We start from the raw sequence: 25,306 nt of genomic DNA, 5'->3' as shown, positions 1-25,306 counted from the left end.
TAAGAACCCCTGCAGTGATGTTTGTCTTTGTTGTTCAAGTACTTGTCTTCAGTGTGGTATTCTTCCCTGATCCCCATGTCTGATGTTTTTACTGTTTTTTTTTGTTTGTTTTCCTCCTTATCGATGCTGGGCCTGGTTCTGATTTGCAATGGGCCGTTGAGCATCGGAAAGCGGTAGAGAGGAAACCTGCTGGGCACTGCGGTTTGCCAGCATGGGTGGTGCTCCAGGGAGCTCTGACTGTGACTGGAATTAACTGTGGAAGTCAGAATACAAACAGTTTGAACTCTCAGACCCTCAGTTCAGCCCACTGAACAGATAATCTTAAATATCTAACCGCAAACCACCGAAATCTGAGTGGCGGGGATCTGTGTTCTCATGTTAACAGCCAATCTTTTATCTCTTGGCTCCAGAGCTGGTTTTGCACTGCTTCACTGTAGGAATGCTTCAGTGGGCAGGCGCTGACGCAGTGCAGAAGAGCTGCCAGCTTTTGGCATGTATGCTTTCCTCTCTTCCTGCCTCGAAAGCTGTAACCAGTAATGTTAAGCCAACTCCTAACTGAATTTTAAACCACCACATTTTAACTAAGTAGGATATCTGATGAAGGCGATTTTCTTTATATTGTTTGTATTTCTATAGCTATTTTTACACTTTTATGTTAAAGATATCTGAACTTTCTAGTCTCCATGTGCAAGGTATTAAACCTCAAGGATCCATTTATAATGCTTGTATATATGAGCGGAGTCTAAATATTTCTGACAACTGTGCAATTAAGCATTAGTAAGGATTAGTTCCATCCAGGATATTTACATTCTACCAGTATGCTTTTAATGAATTACAGGCTAAAAGGAAATGGAATTTGCAGCCCGTAATCTGAAATATTGCCGGATTTTCTTTGTGCATACATGCTTATTGTTAAATGAATAAATTAATACAAAGCATTAGGAGAGAAACTTGAGGGAGGATTAATTACGTTTTTGGTGCTGAGCAATAAATATGGTACACAGTCACGATTCACAGAAGTTCACGGTCAATCTCCTAGTTAATGGATTTGTTCATTGGAATGGGAGATACCCGAAGGCAGGTACAGTAATTTCAATCTAAATAGACTTTGAAACCTGGTAACCTTGAATAAGAGGAAGCAATTCAGAAAAAGAGCCAAGTCCTACTGTTTAATGCGTTCTGTAGTTTAGCTTGTCCGTGAGCACTTTCTGCTAAATATGGCCCATTAAAGTTTTAAACAATCTAGTCTGCAAGCTGATGTTTTCATTACAATAAAATCTTGCACTGTTTAAAACCTGAATCCAGCTCTGTAGTGGGTAATAATCCCTCCTGGGTGCTATCAGATATTAGAGGAATTTTACATTCTTTTAAAAGTCTTTGAAATGCTGCTTTTAAAACACTGGGCTCCTCTCCCAGACTCTTTTACCATTCTTGAATAAAGATTGTTGATTTCTTTTATGTGTCCTTGATGTCATTCCCATGGCATAGAAACATATTATTAGTCGGAGAAAGATTTTCATAATCACATTGGACAGGGTCTGCTCCAGATTTTGAATTACTACTGTACATGTGCACTCATTGTCCAAAAAAATAGGAACCTCTGAATAACACGCTTGATTAGGCTGGCAGCACTACATAGGGTTCGGATGTGTTCCCAGCCCAACGCCGTCCCTTTCTAGCAGCATGATATTCCACTGAGGTTGTGATGGGGGTTGAACTGCTCCTCTCTCTCCGCTGGATCCCAGGAGTTTAGGACCTTCTTCCTACCAGGGAAGGTGATGGAAGCCTGTCTCGGGCTCTTCGTGCCAGTCGTGCATTGCCTGTCAATACTCGAGAGAGTCTTCTTATTTGATTGGGTGAACCCTAATATTGTGGCCAGAAAGCACATATTTTCTCTTTCAAACAAGACATCAGGTGGTATTTTATGGGGCCGCCAGCATTTAAGCCTTTTGAAGGAAGTGCTGCCACTTCCATTGTTGATTTTACCATGAAAAATATCCTTGCCGTATCTGTGACTTATATAAAGACAATGTTTGTTAGTGGTTTCTTTAAGTCTCTCCCCTAGATCTTATCCCTAAGATTAAAAAAAACATCTCATGGCTGGAAAAGTGACCTCAAAGAGCCTAGTTTTAAGAGAGCAAGTCCCATATAGTTTATATTCCTTGAGGCATTTCTAGGTTACTTGATGGAAAACCGATGTGTTCCCATTGTAGGAAAACTGAGCAGCATCCAAACCAGTGTGCTCCCCAAATAAAAGCTTTAATGAAGGCAAATGCAGACCCAGTGTATTCTTGGGGTTTCATCCCATTCTCTCTTGTGGTCTTAATGTTAGATTGTGGGGTGATGGCATGAATAGTCTGTTTTGCAGCGATTCCCTTGCCTGTGCTTGTGTTAAATGTAATGACTTCCTCCTCTCTTCCTTGCAGAGAGTGGTTTTTCCTGCTGTCCCATGAGGTGCTGAACCCCATGTATTGTCTGTTCGAGTATGCGGGCAAAAACAACTACTGCCTGCAGATCAACCCTGCCTCCTCCATCAACCCCGACCACCTCACCTACTTCCGGTTCATCGGCCGTTTCATCGCAATGGTAGGGGACAGCGGCAGCTGCTGACCACCTCACCAGTTCTCACAAGAGTCTGATTGAATGTCCAGTGTTTGCTTCAAAAGCTTTGCCGAGCCATTTCTGTGCTTCTTGATATGTTTTAGTTCTCCGTTTTTACGCCTTTGTTCTCTGCTTCATTGCGGTAGACTTTAATAGATCTGGTAATTATTCTGGTACTGAAATACCAGAATCTCTGAAAGGTCGCATCATACTGTGTTTGTCAGCACTTATTTGTGAAATTCTTGGCATTGCCATAGACTACCACAGAAAAATGCAGCCAAAGCCAAAGTAATCTTTCGAAAGCACGTCACAAGAAAGATGAGTAGGCATAAAATGTTGACAGAAATCTCGGTAATGTTCTTTTTACATTCGTCAGCTTTTTTAAGCTTGCCCATTTTAAGTCTCAACTGTGTACTGCTACGAGCAGATGTGTATTGTGTCCTACCATGTACGTCCTACCTGTTCTCTACCATGGTAACATGTTCCCCACATCCTTATTTGTTGTGATGCCATTGTTTGTGTTGGCTTGCTATCATTATAAGCACCCTATAGACTGTATGGTTCCTCTTCAGAAACTTGCTGTCTTCATGCAGTCCTGCTACACGCTGTGAGTGGACAACACGGACAGTAGAGTTAGACATTTAATGGTACACTGACGCGGCTCTCACTGATACAGCACTGTGGACTGGCTAGTCACAGGGACAAATATTGCATAGCATGCTGAAGATTCACCCTGGTGAAACTTAGCTCATAACAAAGACTGCTTGGGGATTGTCAAACAGAGTCAGCTAATGACATAGTCTGGGCACCAACCACATTCTCTGAGCTTTAGGGTCTTTAACCTGACGTGTGAGTATTTTGTCCTTTCTTCCACCTTTTGACTGCTAATGTTGAAACATATGGTGTAGCAGACTTCAGCACTTCAGTCTCCTAAACCTTTTTTTTACATTCAGAGTCCAAATTTTTTGTATGCTTTTCATGTCTCGGCACATGGCTACGAACTTTGTGACTGCGCAAGGGAGAAAGAGGAGGTCTAGGCTGAGTCCTTCTACCTGACCACCTTCAAACCAGTTGTTTTTTAACTTGTCACAGGCAGTTCAGCCCCGTGCCAGAGGGTCAGAGCTGATTGTTTGACAAGCAGCTCCAGAATTCAATTCAATTTATTTTTATATAGTGCCTTTCACAACAAGGTTGCCCCAAGGCACTTAACAATACAATTGACGATTCTATGAAGTTGATGAGAGCCAAGACCTCTGTCTGCTGTCCTCTCTGGTTCTCAGTCAATTGTGTACAATCACAGCTGGCTGGATACATGACCTGAAGTCGAACCCGTGACTGTAGAGCTCAACCTGCTCTTGGGTGAGCGCCTTTACCAGTTGAGACACTCAAGAGCCCAATTTAAAAAGCTTTTAACTTGGCACATATCAAACTGAGGAAAGAGCCCCTTTAGTTATACAAACCCTCCTTGTGGCTTTTTGTTCTCATTTGCTATAATTAAGGCAGAATTCTTCCAAGTACTTCAGTTTCTCTCCATCACTGGGTAGTTTGACATGAATGCTGAGGCACTGACTAAGTGGGTATACTGTTTTCAGCACTGAAAAATGAGAATTTGGCAATATAATGTTTCAAATATAATTGGTAAGAAAGCCAAAAAAGTATTACATTAGTTGTGCCTTTATAAAAATCCTTAGCAACTTTAATAGCATTAAGCACAGTGACCTAGGGTTTTGGTGACTTTATAGAGGCATCCTGATTAATGTAAGGGTCTGTTACTTTATACTTTCATACTTTATACTTTCTTTTGTGGCTCCATGGTTTACTGTGAAAGAACAATTTTGAATGAGCAGCATCTAGTTATTCAGAGAGATACTCGTTACATACAGCCCATGAAACAGTTCCATTTTCTTTTGCAGATTGTGCTTGATTAATTCAGTCTGATCCCAGTCTGTGTCTGAAACATTACATCATTTTTCCTGTTTTATGTGGTTTTGCTAAGTTTAGATCAGCAAGTCACAGAGAAGTCAGTTGCAGTATAAGTACTGAGTGTCTGTATTGTAAGAGAGAGCCAGGAGTTTGAAGAAGTTTGAGTCTTTGCCTTGGAGACATTCAATGTAGGAACTTCATTTTGATATGAAGTTTTTCAGATTTAAAAATTATTCAGATTGTCCCAGTATTTAAGTGTTATTGAGTCAAACATCAGCAGGTTCTACAGAATATTTTTGGAGGTGTTGCATATTTTAATTTCTAATAAGAAATGTCACTAAGGAGTAGATGTCTTTTGGCTTATCTTGCAGTATAAATCACATCTGCTTCTAATTCACGAGCTATTTTGTAGACTGTCTAGATACAGTATGTGATACTTTGCTTGTGCGTCATTAGCTAATTTGTCATTTGAAAGATTTCTCAAAGGTATAGGCTAAGGTCTCCTCATGTGGTTTGAGCGTGAGAATCACAAAATGAAAAGGCTGTTTTGGCTGAGCTAACTGACTAAAATTACTGTATAATTCAAACACAGTGGCACCCTTCACATGATGGATTAGCTCAAAATAAATCACACAAAATCTGATTCCTATCCACATGTATCTTTTTATAAATGACACTCACAAAGGAAAGTGTGCCCCACTGCTTTCCAACCTTTAAAACGTACAAAAAAGTGAAACGCTTCAAAAGCACAGGCACCTAACTCGAGCTGTATATATATATGTGTTTAAGAAAGCTCATCTCCTTTTAGTTTCTGCTATACTGGTGTTTATTTGGTCTCTTAAGTTTACAATTACCTGTGGTACTTTACTGTAATGTTTTTCAATCTAATGATAAACACCACCGTAATTCAGTTTACAGAGCAGGGCTGATTCTTTTTCTTTGCTTGTTTCTTATGACCATAATGCAAGTATTTTTAAAGCCATATTTGTAAGATTACATGCATTGTGTTTCAGTTTGCACAAGTCATTATTTTGAATCAGATGGTTTTGACAATTATGATTGATACCTGCACTGGCCAAAATATGCACACTCCCCAAGTCAAGTGATTCTGCTCTGCATGGTTGACATAGGAAGCAGAAGACAGACTTCCAACAATGTCAGTACCACATCCCATGATTCTCATTACAGCCCCAAGCTGAAGGAGATCCTGCTAGCAAATAATTCAAACCCTTGTGGAATAGGAGCAGTGTCCTTTTCATGCTGTTCATGCTGCTCACACAGGCCAACAAGTTAAACATCTTCTGGCAGAACAGCTGGGGATTACAGTGGCAAGAAGAAAAGGCATTATATTTAAAATGAACTTGGAGAGAAAACAAATCTCATCTTGGTCAAGCATGCATTCCCTTTAAAGCAAGGACTCAAGACTTCCTTTGCTGTGTGGGCGATCTCTGTGTTTTTCTGTCCTCCTGTCTCCATATATATGGAGACAAGGGAACGTTACCAAATGGAAAATGTAAGAATCTGGTCAATGGGTTGAGTTCCTTAAGAATCCCCCAAACCCCTCCTCCCTCTGCTACCCTAACCCAGATTTCTCTGGGAAAATGTGCACAAGCTGGCCCAAAAAACAACACCCAATCCACAAGAGACAAAGCATGAAGTCACCACCACACCCAGCCCTAAGCATCCAATGGGAGCTATATATAGAGAGGGCTCAAATGCTTCACACATCCCCTTATAAAGATACATCTGTTTCTTCTCGCTCGCTGTCCTTCCCAGACACTTGTCGTTGCGCAGTGGGCATTTGCCGACCCCACCCTGCATCAAGACGTAATCCGCAATGAAAGAGCAGACTGTTAGTCACTCCCAGACCCGTCTGTATTGTTCTTGGACACCTTGCGGCGGGGACCGTGTGAAGCCATTATCGCGTTTTCAAAAACAGTCTGGTTTTCATCCTGCCGGCGGCGCGGGCCCGGTCTCGCAGCTTGCTCTCCGCAAGGGAGGCCGCGGGTCGGGCCTGGGGAATCCGCCGCTCGTTTGAAGTCAGATGCCAGTCGCTAGATTACAGCCTGCGCCCGCGTCACGTGATAGCTTTCTGGTCTCCGATTTGGGCTGGGGGCCCGAAAGGAATGCAGAGGGGAATGCGGTGAGGGTGAGTGAGTTCTCATCTGTCCAGGTCACTCCTCGAGTTCTGCTTCTGCACAGGAAACCCAGCTGCCCAAACTGCAAATCCTAGAGATCTGTTAAAATAAGTGAGTGAATCGGACTCCATTCTTTGAAAGAGGACAAGGAAAAGGCACACATGGTCTCAAACTGCAAAGATTAAATACATGCTTTCCTTTCCATGGCACATTTACTAGAATAAATGGTGTCGCGCTACAGCATTTTCACCCATCTAAGAAGGAGATATTGGTGTAGAGTTTCGCATTCTATTAGGATAAGTATCTCACCAATGGCCCTAACTGGAAGATGTAAAACTTTTGTTTTTTTTCATTAAGATTTGCAGACATTGATAGCCGGCTTCTTCAGATAAGGAAATATTATGTGCCAAAAGCTCATTAATTGACAGATCTTGTGGCTTATAAATTTGTAAGCTGATTCGTCTTTTGCATTTTCCCTTTCATTTTGTTTCTTAACCTGGGGCTTCCTATTTTGCCTACTTCCCTATTTTGTTGTGTGATTTATTTTATGACCATTAATAGTATCTCAAACCAAATGGAAAACCCAAAGCATTGTTATAGAGAATTGCAGAACCATGTTAAAATGAGCAGATGTGAGGAAAAAGATAACGCGCGTGACACAACCACAAGCACAAAGCAGGCAGAGCAGTATCTTGCGGAAATGGTGATAAACAGGCTATTAACCTGGTTGTTTGTGATGTCTGTTGATGGGCAGTGTAGAATGAAGGTGATATCAACTAATGTGCGCTTGGGATCCATTCTCTGCAGGCACTGTATCATGGCAAATTCATCGACACAGGCTTTACTCTGCCCTTCTACAAGCGCATGCTGAATAAAAAGCCCACCCTGAAGGACCTGGAGTCTATTGACCCCGAGTTCCACAACTCCATCATGTGGGTGAAGTAAGTATTCTTTTCTTCCAAATACCAAACAGTTGGTCATGGACTCTGTTAAATTTATTAATGGTTGCAGCGGTCAGATCATTTTCAGCAAGTGAAATAATTTTTCTTTTTGCTCACCTCCCGCTCTGCTTACCAGAAACGTTCAAGCAGTCCAGGCTTGCTATTTAGATTGATTGAAGGAACCAGTCAATAGTGATCAGTGGTATCGTTGCAATGTGTGTGTGGAGCACCAGTGATCAGTAACGTCGCTATGAGTGTGTGAGAAGCTGCAGTGATCGGTGGCGTCGTTATGAGTGTGTGAGAAGCTGCAGTGATCAGTGAGGTCCATGTGTGTCTTCCCAGGGAGAACAATCTGGAGGAATGTGGAGTAGAGCTGTACTTTGCTCAGGACATGGAGATTCTGGGAAAGGTGTCAACTCACGAGTTGAAGACTGATGGCGAAAATGAGCTTGTGACAGAAGATAATAAGGAAGAGTATATTAGGTAAGAGAAATGGGCATGGGCGCCATAGGTCAACCTTAAAATGACAGAATTCAGTAATACACGGGCTTCCTGTGCACTGAGTCTGTATACAGTGACTCTCTTAAAAGGAAAAAATAGGTGTGCAATTAAAAAGGATTGAATGTTTTTAATTGGTGTGGATTCTACAGTCCCATATTCCATGAAAGTAACTCCTGCTTTTTCCCTGAACCCAATTAAAGGCTAAACAAGGCCTCCACAGAATAGAGTTCCATAAAAATGAGATAATTATGATGATAACTCAATGAAGAATTTGACTGATTGAGTTGAAGAGTCTGTCTGATATTAATGGCATGGATTATAAAGGGAAATCCCCTGCCCTCTGCAGAAAGTTAAGTATCTCATCGTACTGGAGCCTGACCACAGCGCACGAGTGATTTAATATGGGCTTGTAACAGATGCTAACTCCCATGATGTGCAGATGTGTGCCGATTGCAAGGGGAGATGGCTGTGTGTGCAGCTGGCAGAGCCTGTGCTGTTCCCCGCAGGTTGCTGACAGACTGGCGCTTCACCCGAGGGGTAGAGGAGCAGACCAAGGCCTTCCTGGATGGCTTCAATGAGGTGGTGCCCCTGGAGTGGCTCCGATACTTTGACGAGAAGGAACTCGAGGTGAGAGGGGATTTCAGAGGAGGTGGTCTCTTGGAGGAGATTCAATCCATTGTTTGTGGGTTTTTTATCACCTTGTTTTATGGATATTTCAATGTTTATGCAAAAAGAAAAAAGGTTAACAAGTACGAACTGTCAAGCAAATGGTTTGGGCTTCTAAATGTTATCTTCTACACCTGTGCAAGAATTCAACAGTATGAAAAAATGTAATGAAACCATTTTTGTTTTTGAATGTTATGAAACTGTATTTAGATTTAGATATGGCAACAGCTGTAACATGTGGACCTGGATCAAACACTTGTCACAGGCTCAGTCTTTGTGCGATTGTTGTTCGATTAGAAAACAAAATGAATAATTAAGCTACCAACACCATAACTTTATCTGAAACACCTTAAGTATTAAACTTTTTGTTTATAACTTTTTTATATGGTTATGCGAACCTTCAAGTAGAAAACACATCACTGAGATTCTCGGTCTTATTACAGATTAGTTAATTAAAGTTCCTAATGTGTGCGTCAGAGTGGTACCCCACATCTCTGTGAATCAGAGTGGTACCCCACATCCGTGTGTGTGTCAGAGTGGAACCCCATGTCTTTCTGCTGCTGGATATAACTAGAAGCAGTGCTCTCCCAGACCACTTGCCTCCTTTCCTGTGGAATGGTGCAGGCCCCCTTTTTCTTAGTGCTGTTGTGTCTCACCAAACGCCCCTCGACTGGAGCAGGAGTTCTTGTGATTGGACTGTGGCTCAAATCCTCAAAAGACTGGGGGTTAAAGAAAGCCTGTAATTATACCAAGACCTAAAAGCCGCACGCTCTGGGAGCCATGCAAACAACAAACAGCCCGTGAGATAATTAAACACATCAGCAAAAGAACAGAGCATAAGATGTCTGGAAAAAAAACGCTCTATTGCCTAGCAAAGCGCACATGTGCTGGAGGAGGTATCTGGATCTCTGTGTACTCTGTTCTTTTTTCCGATACCAAGTTTTAACTTGTGATACTTTCAGTGCCGCTGTGTAGATGCACAAGATAAGATCTCAGCTCCACTCCCCAGTAATGAGCAAAAACAGTTCATCTGCAGATTGACAGCGCTGCCTTGTACCAGAAATGTCTAGTTTTCCTCATCATGTCAATTCTTGCAAATTTTAGACTGGAACATACTCCACATTAAATTTAAAATCCTTTGAAAGCATACTGTCACCAGTGCTTCTTTTATAACTGATTAAATAACCTTTATGTAATTAAATTGGCATTTCCTTATATAAAGCCTAGGAACCTAATTTATAGTATTATATATCAATAGTTATGCACTTAAACTGTTAGACTGAGAGCTCAGACCCCTAATTTAACTGAAAAATGACAGAAGGGGTATAATATTTCTTTACATGATGTTGCCTTTTACCTGAGAGACAGTTTTGTTTTTCCTAACTTTAAGGATGTTTCTTCTCTAAGTGTAGAAGCACAGTTTAAGAAACTTGGGCTTTGTTGCCCTTTTAACTTTTGTGAGTTGAAAAGAACTTTTTTTGAAGGCTTTTGCCCGCAATTTCCTGAATGCATGGAACCCAGAGATTTTCATGACTTGCTTTTTTCCTGTTGAAAGTTTTCTGGGGCTGATGATAATGCAGTCAGACTGAAGCATGTTTAAGTTCAATGGCGTCAGCCTCCGATTGTGAAAGGAGTTTTAGAATCAGCTAAACAATCTCCATTTGAGGTTGGGATTCTGCTGTTCTTTTGTGGGCAATAGTCCCATATCCTGGCAAGATGTTTCTTCAAATGTGATGAATTTGCCACTTGACTGGCCGCACAACAAAGTGCTGTGAAATTAGTATAAACATGAGAGCCATATTTCTGCTGTTCAGTATTAGACATTGTGTTTGAATTGTGAAAAAGCATAGCTGCTTTTAGACTTGGTAGATTAAAATCCGAAATGCAGATCATCGCTTGATAGAGACTAGGTGGTCCAAGTGGTACAAGCCTTGTTACGAGTATGCTGCCAGTTCTAGCCCTTACTCGACCACTGACTCACCGAGGATATCCAGCTTAAATAAAATGAGTGAATTCTATCCTTACCAAGACAGCCCATAATAAGGATTTGGATTGGTGGTTTAATCGATGAGAAAGCTTTCTGCACATGAAAGCTTAATGATAGGGTTCATTCTTCTGTGCTCCAGAACTTGACTACATTTCACTTGGGTTTTGAAGTTGGAGGAGCCCTGACATTCCTGTGTGAATATAAGAACTAATCAAAAATCTCCCATCAGAGTGGTACCCCATGCCTCTTGTCCACAACACATGGTCTTTTGTTTTTATTTTCAAGCGTTACATAAATCATAAATGTAGTCCTTTACAAAGAGAGTGTTCATCTACCAGTGTTGATAATGGAATACGGAGATTTTCTGATGTGAGGTGTGCTGTCTAGGGCACTGACATAGTTCTTTCCACAAGAGTGAATAGTCTAAAACTGCTTTGATGTTTTTGTTCTTAATTGCCTGGACCTGAAAACACTTTGTCTTTGTGTTTGTCTCTGCAGCTGATGCTCTGTGGGATGCAGGAGATTGACCTGACTGACTGGCAGAAGAACACCATATACCGACATTATACCAAAAACAGCAAGCAGATCCAGTGGTTTTGGCAGGTGAGACTGTGCTCTTAGAGTCTGATTATTTTAACCCAGACAGGACACACATCAATAACCACCTAATCTGAAAAGAATTTACAAATGGCTAGATCAACGGGTTTAGAGTTAAGGGGCACTTTGGAATTGACAAGAACTTTCAAAAGCATGGAGGACCAAGCTGATGGAAAGCATGTCTTGGCCATGATGTTGATATGATAGGGCTGTGATTGTATAAACCACGTAAAGTTCAAATCCATGTGAAACAGGGCAGTCCAGGTATCTGATATCACCAGGCTCGCATGGTTTCTGCCTTGGAAAAAGGGATCATTTGTACAGATCTTGACAAAATTGCATCCTTTGAGATTTATTCTGTTGAGTCATTTAACTTTGCAAGTACATCGGGACAGAGTTTGCATAAAAAAGGTATGCCAATAATTACATGATTAAGTACTGTGGTTGTAGAAAATATTATATATCTCTACATGTTGTTACAGCTGTTCAAGTAATGTGGCTGTATTTTTTTCTCATCTTTGTTCACATAATGACAGCTATGCTTGTCGTTCACCAGACTAATTCTAAGATAATTTTGCAAGTCTGCTGTTGGGTGTCATTTCCTATTATATGTCAAGGACATGGTGCACCGCCCACCACAATTCGTATTGTTGAGGACCACGAGAAGGTTTGAGGAATCACACCAGGGCCAGGTTGCCGTTCTTTACAAGTACAGAATCACACGACAGGGTGTTCTTTTTAACAGCTCACCTTAAACTGTACATGGACTCGACTCACCCGTTTCCTGTAGTAGTTTTTCTTTTTTGCATTTTTGTGTACTCACTCGATTTGAAAGTGCCATTTGTTTCATTGATTTGACTCACAGCAACAGACATTGTGCTGCACGGGGAGTGTTTGAGAGCGGAGATGCTCCTTCAAGCCACTCACGAAAACATGGCCTGACAGGACATTTAGCACTGATTGAAGCCCGCAGGCACTTCTTAAGTCACTGCAGTCAGTAATTCACTAAGAGATCTCTTAAGAAAGGGCCGATGCCCAGTGCTAGTTCCATTGGCACAGATCTCTTGTTGAGTGAGCAGGTGGGCTGATTGACCTCTTGCTTATCTCTTGTAAGATATAAGTTCATAATATTGGATGATCTTTTAGGGGATCTTTGATTAATAGTAATCAGCAGCTGAAATATTGAGGTACTCCCTTCCTCCCCATTCAGACTGTCAGTGATGTCTCAGTGATGGGCTATGTGTAGATGGCTTAAGAGCTCGAGACGTCCATCACCTTCCCTGACCAGAGCAATCTTCAGATCTCAGTCCTGTGGAACAGACTCACTGCCTGCCACAGAAGGCCGTCCCATTGGTTGAATAGGATGGAATTGGGGCCTTCAAAATCCTTGTGAAATACTTGCCATATCCAGCCTGTGCTGTTCTTGCTGCGCGGAGAGGTTTAACTTTAATCTTTGGGGGTGGGGTGGGTTCCTAATATTTTGGCCAGTGTGTGTGAGTAGTGATCAGAGTCAGGCGTATTCCCCCCCAGCCTTTTCAGCCCAGAAGCTGACACAAGTTCCCTTGGCATGGGTCTCGTGCTGACTGAACTCGGTGATTAGTGGTCATGGGTGTTTACTGCAGCCGTTCTGTCAGAGTACGGGCAAACGATAAAGAAATGTGATCCAAAAATAGCAGAAAGTAATGCTTGAGGTTGCATTACAAATATTCCAGTAAATAAACAATCAACATCTGTCATTATATTGGCAATCATTGCCTCTCTTTCTGCCCACATCTGTTTTAGATCACAGTGTCACTCACTGAAATTAAGAAAGCTGTCTTTGAGAATTTTGCAAACTAATGGTCTGTTTTTTTAGAGAAACACTGCTTTTCTTGATGTATCCATTAGCAGAGTTTCAATTTCTGTTATTAAATATTTTTGGCCTGGAGTATATGCCTATACAGCAGGCTAACAGCTATAAAATCCTAAGATCAGTAACTGACTTTTGGCAAAAGGGCACTAATTAATGTACTTTGAATGTAAGAAATGAAAACATCTATTTCCTCCATTAAATGAAGTTCTGTAACCTCAGAAATAAAATATCTGGTAGTCCAAGGCAAGTCTGAAAGGAATGTGAATTTTGAGACTGAGGATCTTTTCACAAATTAGAAAAATTGAGCTATAGCTTCATAATTTCCAATTTCCTCTTTTCTTATAATGTCAGTCACAAAATGGCAAAAGTTTTTTTTCCAGTAGTTTTTTACCCAGACATTCATTACATAAAGCAGGAATGGGGCAGCTCCTGGCCTCAGCTGTTGCTGACATATCAATTTTTTAGTTAGCGTTGACCTGAATTGCTTAATTAAAATATCCCTTATAATTAAACGTCAAAATCCAGTCGTAAAACCTCTGTTAGTAGAGCAGTAAATACACTAAATAATAGGAAACACAGGTTTGAATCCAGGCTATACCTCTATGTGATGAACTGACCCAAAAGATCACAGGCTCCAATCCAGACTGTGCCTCTTTGTGTCAGCCTAGTAATCATGGGTTGCAGTCCAGGGCCTCTGTGTCATTCCTGAGGTAATAGGTTCTAGTCCAGACTGTGCCTTTTGCCAGCTCTGTCTGAGACCTCTGCTGGTGGAAGAAAATTGTTGCCTGAGAGCAACAATTCCTGGCTTAGTCCAAAATTTCTTAAAAATGTATCATTCATGGGCTTGGCACGCAGGAAATGTGTTTATTACAGAACGTCTAGATTAAGTTTTTCAAACTCCAATTATGTAAAACTAATTGAAAGCTTGACATATAGCGCAATATTTCTTGGATGTGTGTTTAGAATTATCATCAATCAAAATGGGTGGCACAGCGGCGCAGTGGTTGACGTGACTGCCTCGCAGTGCTGGGGCCCCAGGTTCAATTCCAGGCCTGGGGTGCTGTCTGCGTGGAGGTTGTAGGTTCATCCTGTGTTTGTTTTCTCCGGGTGCTCTGGTTTCCTCCCACAGTCCAAGACATACGGGTAGGTTAAGTGGCTTCTGGAAAAAAGAAATTAAATCTGGTGTGTGCGTGTCTGTGTGTCTGCCCTGCAATGGATTGGCGTCCCATCCTGGGTATATCCCGCCTCGCACCTGTTGCCTGCTGGGATAGGCTCCAGCTCTCCCACAGCCCGGTATTGGATAAAGCAGTTAGAAAAAAGATGGATCACTCATTATTTAGTTTAATTTATCAATACTCATGTTTAGAGTTACTTCTAATCAATATTTTACATATATGGACATTTCCAAGATTGCCAGTCAGCAGTGATGATTAATGAAGAACATTAAGTAGAACTAGAGGAGAAATAGTGTGTTCTAAGAGATGTATAGGTGCTGTATGTTCTCAGACATATGATCTACGGGTTGGGTTGCAAAAAGTGAGAGTGAAAAGAGGAGCATGAAGCTCGACTCCTCTTGTGCCTCTGGAGCACATGTTGTCTTTGGCTTGTTCCTACTGTGTGGCATTGCAGCAATACATTGGGTTGAGTCACAACTGCGGTTTCCCATAGCAAGACTTAAAAGTGAAAAGATTATTATAGATTCAGAATACATTAAAACATCTTCAAATCCTTCTAAAAAAAACACATGGCACACAAATTATTTGAAAGAGTTCAGTGTTTGTTACATTAATTCTCAAAGCAGCTGTTAAACAGACTTCTATTCCATTTGCTGATACTGGCTCGGGGTATGTACACACGATAGTTGTTGTGTCTCTGCCAATTTGCAGCTGTGTTTTAAAATCGCAGTTAATCATATTATTGTTAATGGAGCCTAAAAGAGCTTTTTAATCCTTTCAATACAAAAACTGTATAATCTAATTGAGAATAACAGCCAGAACGCAGCAGTTTACACTGCAGGAACAAAGGGATTTTTTTGGTTTAGGAATTTGAGAAGGTGCATGGTTTACTCAAAAGGCAGCCACTGGGCTTTAAACCCAATAAGACTGTTGAATTGTGGTTACCTCCATGTTAGCCACATTCGGTGTGCTGTTTTATGTCATTCTGTGTGGTTGCAAAAAACTTCTAGCTCTTACTTAAAATTGAATGTGATTTAATAGGCAGTGCTTGACTTTGTCCTTCACAATAATTTCTGATATTGCAGACATAAAGAAGAGAGTTTTATTTGAATCTAATTTTTACTCACAGTATTTCAGAATTCAATGAGTTACAGATATCTCTTTAAATATCTCAAGACCCTGCATTACCAAGATGCTGCCAGTTAGCAGTTACCAGAACTTAATATGGGACTTTCCATTTGCAGTGGGAATTTATGCCTTGTGAATTTTCTGTTAGATCACATTTCTAAATTTAAACACTCATCATTTTGTAAGAAATCATTATAAATACTCATAAAGATAAAAATGGGCTTGCATGAAACTTGTATATCAATCATAATTCACTTAAGCATGCTTAATATTGGATAAATTTCTGCATACACCAGCGAGGCTCTGTAAAAGAAGCACTGATCTACTCTTAACCCCATGTTCCACAGGTTACTGCTCTGAACATGTCCTCTGTCTCTTCCTCAGGTTGTCAAGGAGATGGACAATGAAAAGAGGATCCGCCTGCTGCAGTTTGTCACTGGAACCTGTCGACTTCCTGTGGGGGGCTTCTCGGAGCTAATTGGTAAGACTGAAAGACCTCCACTCAGAACACTGTGGACCCTACAGTCCAGAAATTGCCATGTGCAAATCTGTGCTGTGTCATTCTGTGCCCATGACTGCAGTTAGGAAATGGGGCTTTTGGGACTGTCTGAAATATGTCTTCTGGTCTCCCAAATGCATCTGGTTAGTTCATAAGGTTTGAGCATTGATTCTGGGAAATGTTCCTTTGAATATTATTCCACTGTAAGGCCACATCAGCAAAATTAAGGTTAAAAATGGCAGTTGTGGCTTATTTAATGCTCCCTTTTAGAGGCTGTCAGGAAGATTGATAATGTCTTAGAAAGCATTTCCTTCCAAAAGCCTGGATTTGAAAGAGCAGTTAAACTGCAGGAAAGCCCCTTTCATATCAAAGAGAGCAGAAACTTGGTGATAGCCTTGCAGGCCTGCTTTTGAGATTAATTGGGAAAACAAAAGGGGTGGTAGATTCTTCTGAAACTACACACCAAAACACATGGCCCTACTTTTAACGCCTTAAAAACTAGGCACGAAAATGCCTCTGTCCCTGATAAAGTTAAAATCCAAAGGCCTACAATCTCCAAAAAATATAATTACAGTGCGTGGCAATTGAGATGTATGAGTAGCACTCCAGCTCCACAGCAGCCCTGGCATGAGATTATTGAGCATGGCTGTATGATCCATTTCAGGTTTTATGAGCTTCTGGCTGCTGGGCAAATTTACTTGAGAGGTGGAAGAGAAGATTAAATTGCTTAATAAATGTTGTTTCAATGCCATGCATGTCTATGTTGAAAATAGCATTGCCTCTTTTCCTTTTCATTCATTTAAAATATAAAAAATGACCACGTTCACTTAAAGACGTTTGTGAACATTTTCTACATAATCCCAGAACATACTGCTGCAAATACATAGCAAGGTCAATACAGGAATACAGGTAACCTTGAAAAGTTCATATTTCAGGTGGTTTCCCAGACTCTGTTTAGCATTAGTCACTTGACTAGCTTGCCTAAAGTAACCCCAGGTAGTCCAAGACTAGTGCTAAGTGCTAACTAGTGCTCAGGGCTCGTGAAACTGCAGGTTAAAGTATAAAGTTAGCCACAAGTGCCACCACAAGAATAGCATATTTCTCCATTTGCAGAGGAGCAATTCTTTTTTTTATTTTTCTGGTGTGGCATTTCTGTCAACATCCAGAGTAAAGTAGCCACATATTTACCAGAACTTAGACGTGTTCCATTCTTCAGGTGTGACGTGACATGTAACTGATGGTACACGGCCTGTTGATGAAAATAAACAGGACTTCCCTTGCCACTGTGCAGTATAGCTAATCATGACCAGTGAGGTTAATCCTGTCTCTGCACTGTGTGTGGTGTGGTGAAATCCAGACTGAGGGCAGGAAGGGAAACAAAAGAAAATCAGACGAGGTTTTGTTTGGAAGTGCTACACAGGAAGCACCTTGAGGCACACAGGGCCATGCGGCTGCTACCCCAGCCCTCAGTCAAGCTGGCATTGCATGTACCCAGCATGCAGTGCGCTAACCTGCTATATCCTGCTTGGCTTTGCACAGCACAGGACTCTTATGTTGGCTGCAGGGCGTCAGGCAGATTCCTAGTGCTCCCCTGACTTGTCCACAGTGTTGGTCTATGGAATTTCAGGCATCTGAGCAGGGCACACATTTGCTCCTGTGCTCTTAACTGTTCATGGTTTTGAAGTCAGGCCCAGCGTGTTTTTTTCCCCCCTGCAGTCATATCAGAGCAGCAAGGACAGGAGTTCAGTCTTTTGAGTCTGGTTCCAGTGTTCCTTAGCTGACCGATTGTCCATGCCTAGTGCCCTGTGTTTACTGTGCATAGCCCTACTGGTCATGAAAGAAAGGCATCGGAGCACTCCTGCTTTTATCTGTATTTCAACACTCATATTACTGCCTCAGCTCAGGAAACCTATGGCTAAAATTTCCTGCCATGGTTAAAAAAGACCTTGATATCCCGCTCAGTCAGCACTTGAAGTGAGGTGAAGAATCAGTCTTTTGGCCGAGAACAGGCCCGATTCTGTAGTCTCACAGATAAGGGGTTCTACATGGCCGTTGACAAACATTAGCAAAGCCCCTTTATTGGGGTTTCCCAAAATACCAGCAAAGGGCATAGTGCTGTGTAAATCATTACTTGGCTGCTGGGGCATAAAAGAGGTTTTACTCCTTTTATGCAGGCTATATGCATTTTTATATTTCATGCTTCTCTGAGCAGTAATTAGTACATTTCCCCCCAATTTCAGTTTATTCTAGCTGCGGCCTGAAACTGGAAAAGTATATAAACACCCTCTTGCCATTCCTTTCTCTCACTTCAGTATTCTCTGTGGTACCTCAAGCAATTGAGTCTTTATTACTAGAAAATCCCTGCTATTGGAGGTTGGCTAATAGGCTTTAGACATGGGAGCACTGGAACAAGTAGTTGCAGTGGAATAGAGTGGTTGCCTACACATGCCCCAGATTCCACATTTTCCTTTCTGGGATTTCATAGGCATGATCAGTCATGATACTCACGTCACACTGGCACCAATAACAAAAATTGTAACTTCTATCAGTGATTCACTAAGTGATGCAGTTGGATTGCTGATTGTATAATGCAGTGGTAATCTGTGCCATCAACAGGAAGTAATGGACCCCAGAAGTTCTGTATTGACAAAGTGGGCAAAGAGACCTGGTTACCAAGAAGCCACACATGGTGAGTATTGATTTCTTTGCTTTGTAGTGACCATATTCACATTGTTCATTGCACAGAGGAATTTCTATCCTAATGCTTGCATTTTCTGAAGAGCTAGCAAAAAAATTCAGTTCTGATTCGGTTCCTGAGTGTTAGTGGTTGAAGCTTTCATTGTGCAAATGTCCTATGGACCAGAGTTCTGTGCTTTTTTATCTGAGCTCTGTCCTGTACCCTGTGTGGCTATAAGTAACGCAGCATTCAGCTGGCCTGGGCACTGATGGGGTTTAATCAGCTTGCAACCTGACATCAAGCCCCGTGGCTGGCTGGTGAGGTTTTGCACCATTTGTTAATTCACTCTCCAGCTGATGTTTTTTGTGCACTGCAGGCCCGCAGTGTGAAACACGTCCAGATGGCCTGACAGTACACATTTCCGTCAGGGTCAGAACACACCGTTCTCACTTCTCTATAATAAAAGCTTAAAGAGGTGGACCAAGTTAATCAACAATAGACACCCTGAGATATAGAGTTATTTAAAAAAAATTAAAAAATTAAGTGGCACTTCCCTCACCTTAACCCTCTCTCAAAAGGACATTACAAATGTTTGCCATCAAGTCTTACAGCTATGTAGGTATTAATATCGCATTCACTGCATTTTGCAACTGAATTCCAGAATGGGTGGTGGCTTTCAGTCCTTTAATTGCATGGTGGGTGAAGGATTTGACCACTTCCTTTAGTGAAATGCAGGATATCTTATGACCACAGTCACAGAAAAGAGGAAATAACGTATCCATAGTTTCCATCAAAAGTGGTTGTCCCACAGAAGGAAGCACAGTAGCTTTACCACACAGTTGACCTCTGTGCACAGTACCCAAGTGCTCAAAAACTGCCCTTCCAGTATATTAGTGAGCTCTTTGGTTTGTTTGTTCTTTTTAACTGTGCTATCATGTAGCAGCTTATGACCCATTACCATCTAAAGGGAAGAAAATGTGCAAGCTCCATGCAAACAAGCACCTTATGCTGGAAACAAACCCAGGACCACGGGGCTATGAGGCAGCAATGGGGACCCATTGCTCTTGGTGTGGGCTCAGAGAAGCTTGCACGATGATGGCTTCATCTGGGACATTCATCTCAAGCTCTAAAGCTGAAGTCTAGCAAAACCCTTTTGTTTTTCTTTCAGCTTTAATCGCCTGGATCTGCCTCCCTACAAGAGCTTCGAGCAGCTGAAGGAGAAGCTGCTGTTTGCCATTGAGGAGACTGAGGGCTTCGGGCAGGAGTGAGCAGGAGATGACACAGGAGCCTGCAGGAGGAGTGGTCTCACCACAGCCCCTGTTCTGCAGGGATGGATGGTATTCCGGGGCCATGGAATGACACCGTATTAATGATCAATGCACCAAGCAGCAACCCACAGCCTAAAGATACCAGAGATCTGCAGTTGTTGGTCCAACACTGTAATCCCTGACCAAACTGAGTTGTTGTTTAGCAAATCTGAAGACGGAGCTGAATCTGTTCATTATTTTTTTAAATTAGTGATAATTATATTTCATATCGTTCAGTGCTTTCAAAAGAAACATGCTGCTCTGTAAATAGGGAGCTTGTGTCTCTTTTTTTCCATTGCCTTCTTGCCAGTTCACATGAAATGCACTGCACTCTAATGAGGGTTTTTGGAGATTCTGTGCCAAGGATAGCCCCCCTTGGCCTTGCCATTTCTCTTTGGAAAATTAAGGGAAGCTTGAGCATTAGTACTTCATGAAGCACATCGACTTACAACATGACCAAGCAGCGAGACATCAGCAGAGTGTCACCAGAGTTCAGTTCTGCTCTGTCTCAATAACTGACTGAAGGCCAGAGCTGAAATTAGCATTGATGAGTTTCCTGATGTCTCTTAAGTGACCATGTGTGAGTCTCTCAGTTATGATCAAACTCCACCTGTGCAGTTTTCCCAGACAGGGGCATTGGAGTTATTTGTAAGTCCTTCAAAATTGGGACCCAGTGCTTCTTTTGCAGAACTGGAAAAGGGAGTGGAAACGGACTATTGTTTCCCATTAAATATCTTCTGGGCCTTTAACTTTGCCCAAAACCTTTAACAGATTTCTCCCAAATGTTGACACTCTGTCGTGCAGAAGTTAAAACGATCAGATGCATCAGGTTTTATTTTCCACTGAAATTGAATAATGAAATTAAACTTGGCTGGGCTCAATTCACTCTCTTGTCTTCACCAGTTTCAGTTATTGCTTCATTGGCTAATGTTAACGCACGTCAAATTGCATGTTTAAGACCATCAGTGTTTTGCATTAACAGAATATCTGTTAACGCCAAGTGACACACAAAGCCCTTGGGTAAAGGCTGTTGCGGTTGTGAGGTAGCAGTGGTCCTCATGCCCCACTGGCACCATGCAGTGCTGTGTGAAGACTTGTCAGTTTATTCATCAGTGGGTTTGAGCACTTGGAAATGGAGGAAGACCATAATCATACACCCGGGTCTTTGTAATGAGTTTGGGAAGACGCTAATCTCTGACTCCCCCTGTCCTTGCGAGCATATTGGAACCTCTGGGCCACTCCTGCCCCACCCTATCCTTGACCAAATTGGCCTTCTCCCATGGCAGTGAGCTCCTGAGTGATGTCACTGCAGGGCAGTCCTATTCCGGCGGAGCCTAGAGATGCAGAGCCATGGAAAACAGAGGTCCGACTGTTCGGACTTCCTTTGTTTATTGTTCAAAGCCTTTAAACATTTCAAGGAACTTTCGTTGTTGTTGTTGTGTTTCAAGCTAAGCCAGGCGGGAGGGCTTCTTTACTTCAGTTCCCTCATTTCCTGGGCTGTGCCGCATTCTAATAACTCTGTCTGCGCAGATATGGAAACGCTGTTGGTCTTGGGGCTGTGTATGTCATGGCCAACTTGGGAGTGCACGTTCCAGTCCAAAAAATTGTCAGATTAGAGACTCAGTCAACCATCACCATTAACTCTTTCCCATTTGCTGTGCACTGTAATTGCAGTTGTTTTGGAACAGCTCCAGCAGTTGAGAGAAAAAAAACAGTGTTTGACAGCAAAATGTTATCTGAGCAAAAAAGCCTTTTCTTTTTTTCTCCATTTTTGGTTAATGCACTTTCCATGCCATTTATTCTAATTCAGATTTAATTTAAACCAGACTGTGTTTTTTTTAGATTAAAACAGTATAGTTTGGATTCCCAGCTTTCTTGGAGAGGAGAGGTTTGCAGTCTGGACTTGAGCTTTTCTGAGCTGCTTGAATTTCTTCCCTCGGTGCTCCCATCCTAGAAAACATGATCTGCTCCATTGAGATTCTTTGCTGGCAACTTTAACAAGGACACTGGACTCTACCCTAGAGCGTTGGAGCCACAATGGGCTGATTTTGATGGCATGGCTGGACTGATGATCGCACTAGACCATTGTATTTGATTGGTTGGAGAGCCAAGTAATGCCACTTGATATTTACATGTCCTTCATGATTAAAACCTGTTCCATGACCTAAGTACTGAAGTCCCTATTTGTTACACAAGAATGAAGAGCCAGTTATCCATTGAATTCTTCGCAGGGAAACTGTGTGATCACCTTTTCAAAATGGTTACAACAGGCTATAGCCATTTTGAAGCTATTTTCAGTCCTGTAACCAGTCCCGGGTGCTGGGGACAGAGCCACATGGCCCACTTTCTCATTGCAGTCAGTAGTAAATTGAATCCAGGACCTTGGCAACATCAGCATGCCCCTGTCCCACCCTTTTCACTTATTCATACATGACTAATTTGATGTCATGCATGGTCAGATTTTGTTCATAATCTGGAGGATGCTGATTAAATGTCTTATACCTGTCATCTTTAGCTTTAATAAGGGATCATGTAGCTGTGCAGAACAGAACCTCAAACTCGGCCTTGCAGTTTCGCAACATCTATCTGCGGCACTGCCTTCACGGGTGACTTTGGGTGAATGCAGGCAGGTTCTCAAGCCGAGTCCGGTCACCTTCAGGCCTTCATACACTCCTACAGGGATACAGTTGGACCAAGCACAGCCTGAAGGCTGCAGAGGCGGGCTCAGTGCCTACTGTCTGTGTGCGAATGGACAGACTAGCCGTAGTGAAGATCGGTGCCAGCTGTTGCCTCATACATATAGTATGAATGAATGTGACGCTAAGGGCCCATACTGTTGCTATTACACACCCCTGTGATTCTCTTTCCTCATACACAGAAAACAACACATAAACAGCAAATAAAAGAGGACTGATGATGGAAAATTGCATCCATATGTTAGTAGCCGAGTGCGGTTAATTGACCATAATATCAGATTGTTGGCAGGATAAACATTGTGGGACAGAAATCCAACCCCTTTTAACATTAGCCCTAATTCCTTTTTTTTCTAGACAAAGACAGAAACCTTTTATTGCTTTCAGATGTTTACAGTAGTTGGTTCGCTAGGACTGCTGTTTAAGAAACCAGCAGACTTCTCGATCTTTTATGTGCTTCTCGGTAACCGTTCAAGTTTCGTTTCACACGGAACCCTGTGATCACATGAAAGGCAGGGATTTATTCTTTTCATGTGATGTTTGACTGCTGGCAAGGTTGTAACGTGCAGAACAGGTAGAGCGCTTCTGTCTACAAGCTACAGACTCTTGTACTGTAGATAAGCCAGCACCCGATGTTGGACATTTCAAGCTTGTTTCCCTGCTTGTAGTAAATAATCACAGACAGAAATAAATTGACATTAAATGTAAATAAAAAGCTTGGTTGTGCAGCCACTTAATTCTCTCACCATGGGGAAATAACGATCACTCCTCCAAACGTGCCAGAGAAGAGGCCGCTTACTACATGAGGGCCACTTTTATTCTACTGTATGGCTGAAGCTGGCTACATAACTAGTTCTATAATTGTACGTGGCAAAATAAAAATGGTACCTTTATTAAACAAGCAGTTTCCTGTGCGGACAGTGCAAATGACTGGACCACTGAGAACAAGGTGGTAAATGAAGGACTCAATGCCTTTAACATTTTCCCTTGTAAAAGCAGTGAAGAGGCTTTTCTGTGTTTACTGTAACGCACTCGATGAACCATAGTTAAGCCCTGCTTGCAAATCTTCAAATATATAGCTTGATGCTATATTGGGCAGTGTGGTGGCTCTGTGGCTAAGGATCTGCGCCTGTGGCTGGAAGGCTGTCGGTTTGTATCCCATGGACGGCAGAGGAATCCTACTGCATTGGGACCCTGAGCAAGGCCCTTAACCCCAGCTGCTCCAGGGGCACCGTATAAATGGCTGACCCTGCGCTCTGATCCCCAGCTTCTCACCCTGTCTGTGTGTCTGTGTCTCATGGAGAGCAAGCTGGGGTCTGCAAAAGACAAATTCCTAATACTAAAGATTGTATATGGCCAATAAAGTGATCTTATCAAAGAGGACATTTCATTCACTATAAATCCGCTGACCCAGGAGTAATGCTTCTCTAACATTAGTTTCTGGAGATACTTGCTAGCTGGTCAAGGAGAAAATTGGCATTATGCTGTGGATATAAACTGAAATGGAGCAAAAAAGTTACCACCTAATCAGACATGCACACCATTTTGAGACTCGTACTTGTCACATAGCCTTGGCAAGCTGACTCAAGCTTCTTTGACAGCAATAGCACATGTAACAACAATGCTGAATATAAAAAGGAGCACACACAAACATATGTATTTGCTAGCTTGGTCTCCTGCTTCCTGCCTTATGCAGAATGCTGATGTTTATGCACGTTAACATAGCAGGGCTCTGTCCATTGAAACAAAAATGCAGGTGTTACTTATTCAGCTGGTGTTCGGGCATATTCTTGGATGAATGATGCAGTGTGCATCCCCAATTTGGAAACAGTCTCATGAAGAACATAGGACAGTTTTATTTTATTTTAATAGAAGCTGATTTATGATCAGGTGTAGACTGAAAAAAGGAGAAAATGCTTTTTGTAAAATTGAATACATGCCTTACTTTTGGCTGCTGTTTTCGTTTTTTGTGGTAAATATCAATTAAATGCAACCTGCACTGTACAAACAATTCTTGTCATTTGTTTCTTCCCAATATAAAAACCAAAAACAGGAGATTATATTTTGGGTGTTAAATAGATAATGGTAACAAATTCAGGTTTATATGTGTTGTAGGAAGAAAGTGTTACTGATTTATAAAAGTGTCTTAAGAACTGGAAGGAAGAGTTCTTGTTAGACCAGAACCATGACACCAATGTTTGAAAAATGCCTGGATAGATGATATCCAATCTGAATCAAGAACTCATTCAAAGTGTGCTGTTGGGGCACTTTTGGTTTTTTTTTCTTTGATCTGAAGTGCAGTGTTGTTAAAAGACAGAATTACAGTAGATCCTAAGTTGCTTTGAATGGGGCACTCAGAAAGGACATGTACAGTGATACAATTATAAAACATCTCTACCAGCAGCCTGTGTCTGTAAAGAAAAAAAACCCAGATCTTTATGTGCAATAATAAAATAGATATTAAAAAATTCAAGAGTGCAAGAGTCATCTTTGTCCCAGTACTTGGATTTGCACTAATCTGTTGTTGAGGGCAGAAAATGCAAGTACAAGTTGCAGTTCTTCCACGTGCATACGTCTTGAAACCGAAGAGAAGCCGTGCAGTAGTGAACTCTGGGTCAACC

General features: G+C 41.8%; 1 protein-coding gene across 2 annotated transcripts in view; it reads left to right on the top strand.

Moving 5' to 3' along the window:
• Nucleotides 1–24,693, top strand: part of wwp2 (WW domain containing E3 ubiquitin protein ligase 2) — a 125,982-nt gene extending 101,289 nt beyond the window's left edge. For both annotated transcript variants that reach the window (XM_088938633.1, XM_088938632.1), the window contains 8 exons: nucleotides 2,427–2,586; nucleotides 7,470–7,603; nucleotides 7,946–8,086; nucleotides 8,611–8,731; nucleotides 11,256–11,360; nucleotides 15,894–15,990; nucleotides 18,625–18,697; nucleotides 19,854–24,693. In XM_088938633.1, coding sequence (XP_088794759.1) covers nucleotides 2,427–2,586; nucleotides 7,470–7,603; nucleotides 7,946–8,086; nucleotides 8,611–8,731; nucleotides 11,256–11,360; nucleotides 15,894–15,990; nucleotides 18,625–18,697; nucleotides 19,854–19,953 — 931 coding nt within the window. In that variant the 3' untranslated portion in view covers nucleotides 19,954–24,693. The remainder of the gene's footprint in view (nucleotides 1–2,426; nucleotides 2,587–7,469; nucleotides 7,604–7,945; nucleotides 8,087–8,610; nucleotides 8,732–11,255; nucleotides 11,361–15,893; nucleotides 15,991–18,624; nucleotides 18,698–19,853) is intronic.
• The last annotated feature ends 613 nt before the right edge of the window (nucleotides 24,694–25,306 follow it).

This window comes from Atractosteus spatula, chromosome 21 (assembly GCF_055471065.1).
Source record: "Atractosteus spatula isolate fAtrSpa1 chromosome 21, fAtrSpa1.hap1, whole genome shotgun sequence".
Taxonomy (NCBI): Eukaryota; Metazoa; Chordata; class Actinopteri; order Semionotiformes; family Lepisosteidae; genus Atractosteus; species Atractosteus spatula.
Note: the sequence above shows the minus strand (reverse complement) of the source record. Positions and strands in the feature narration are given on the sequence as shown.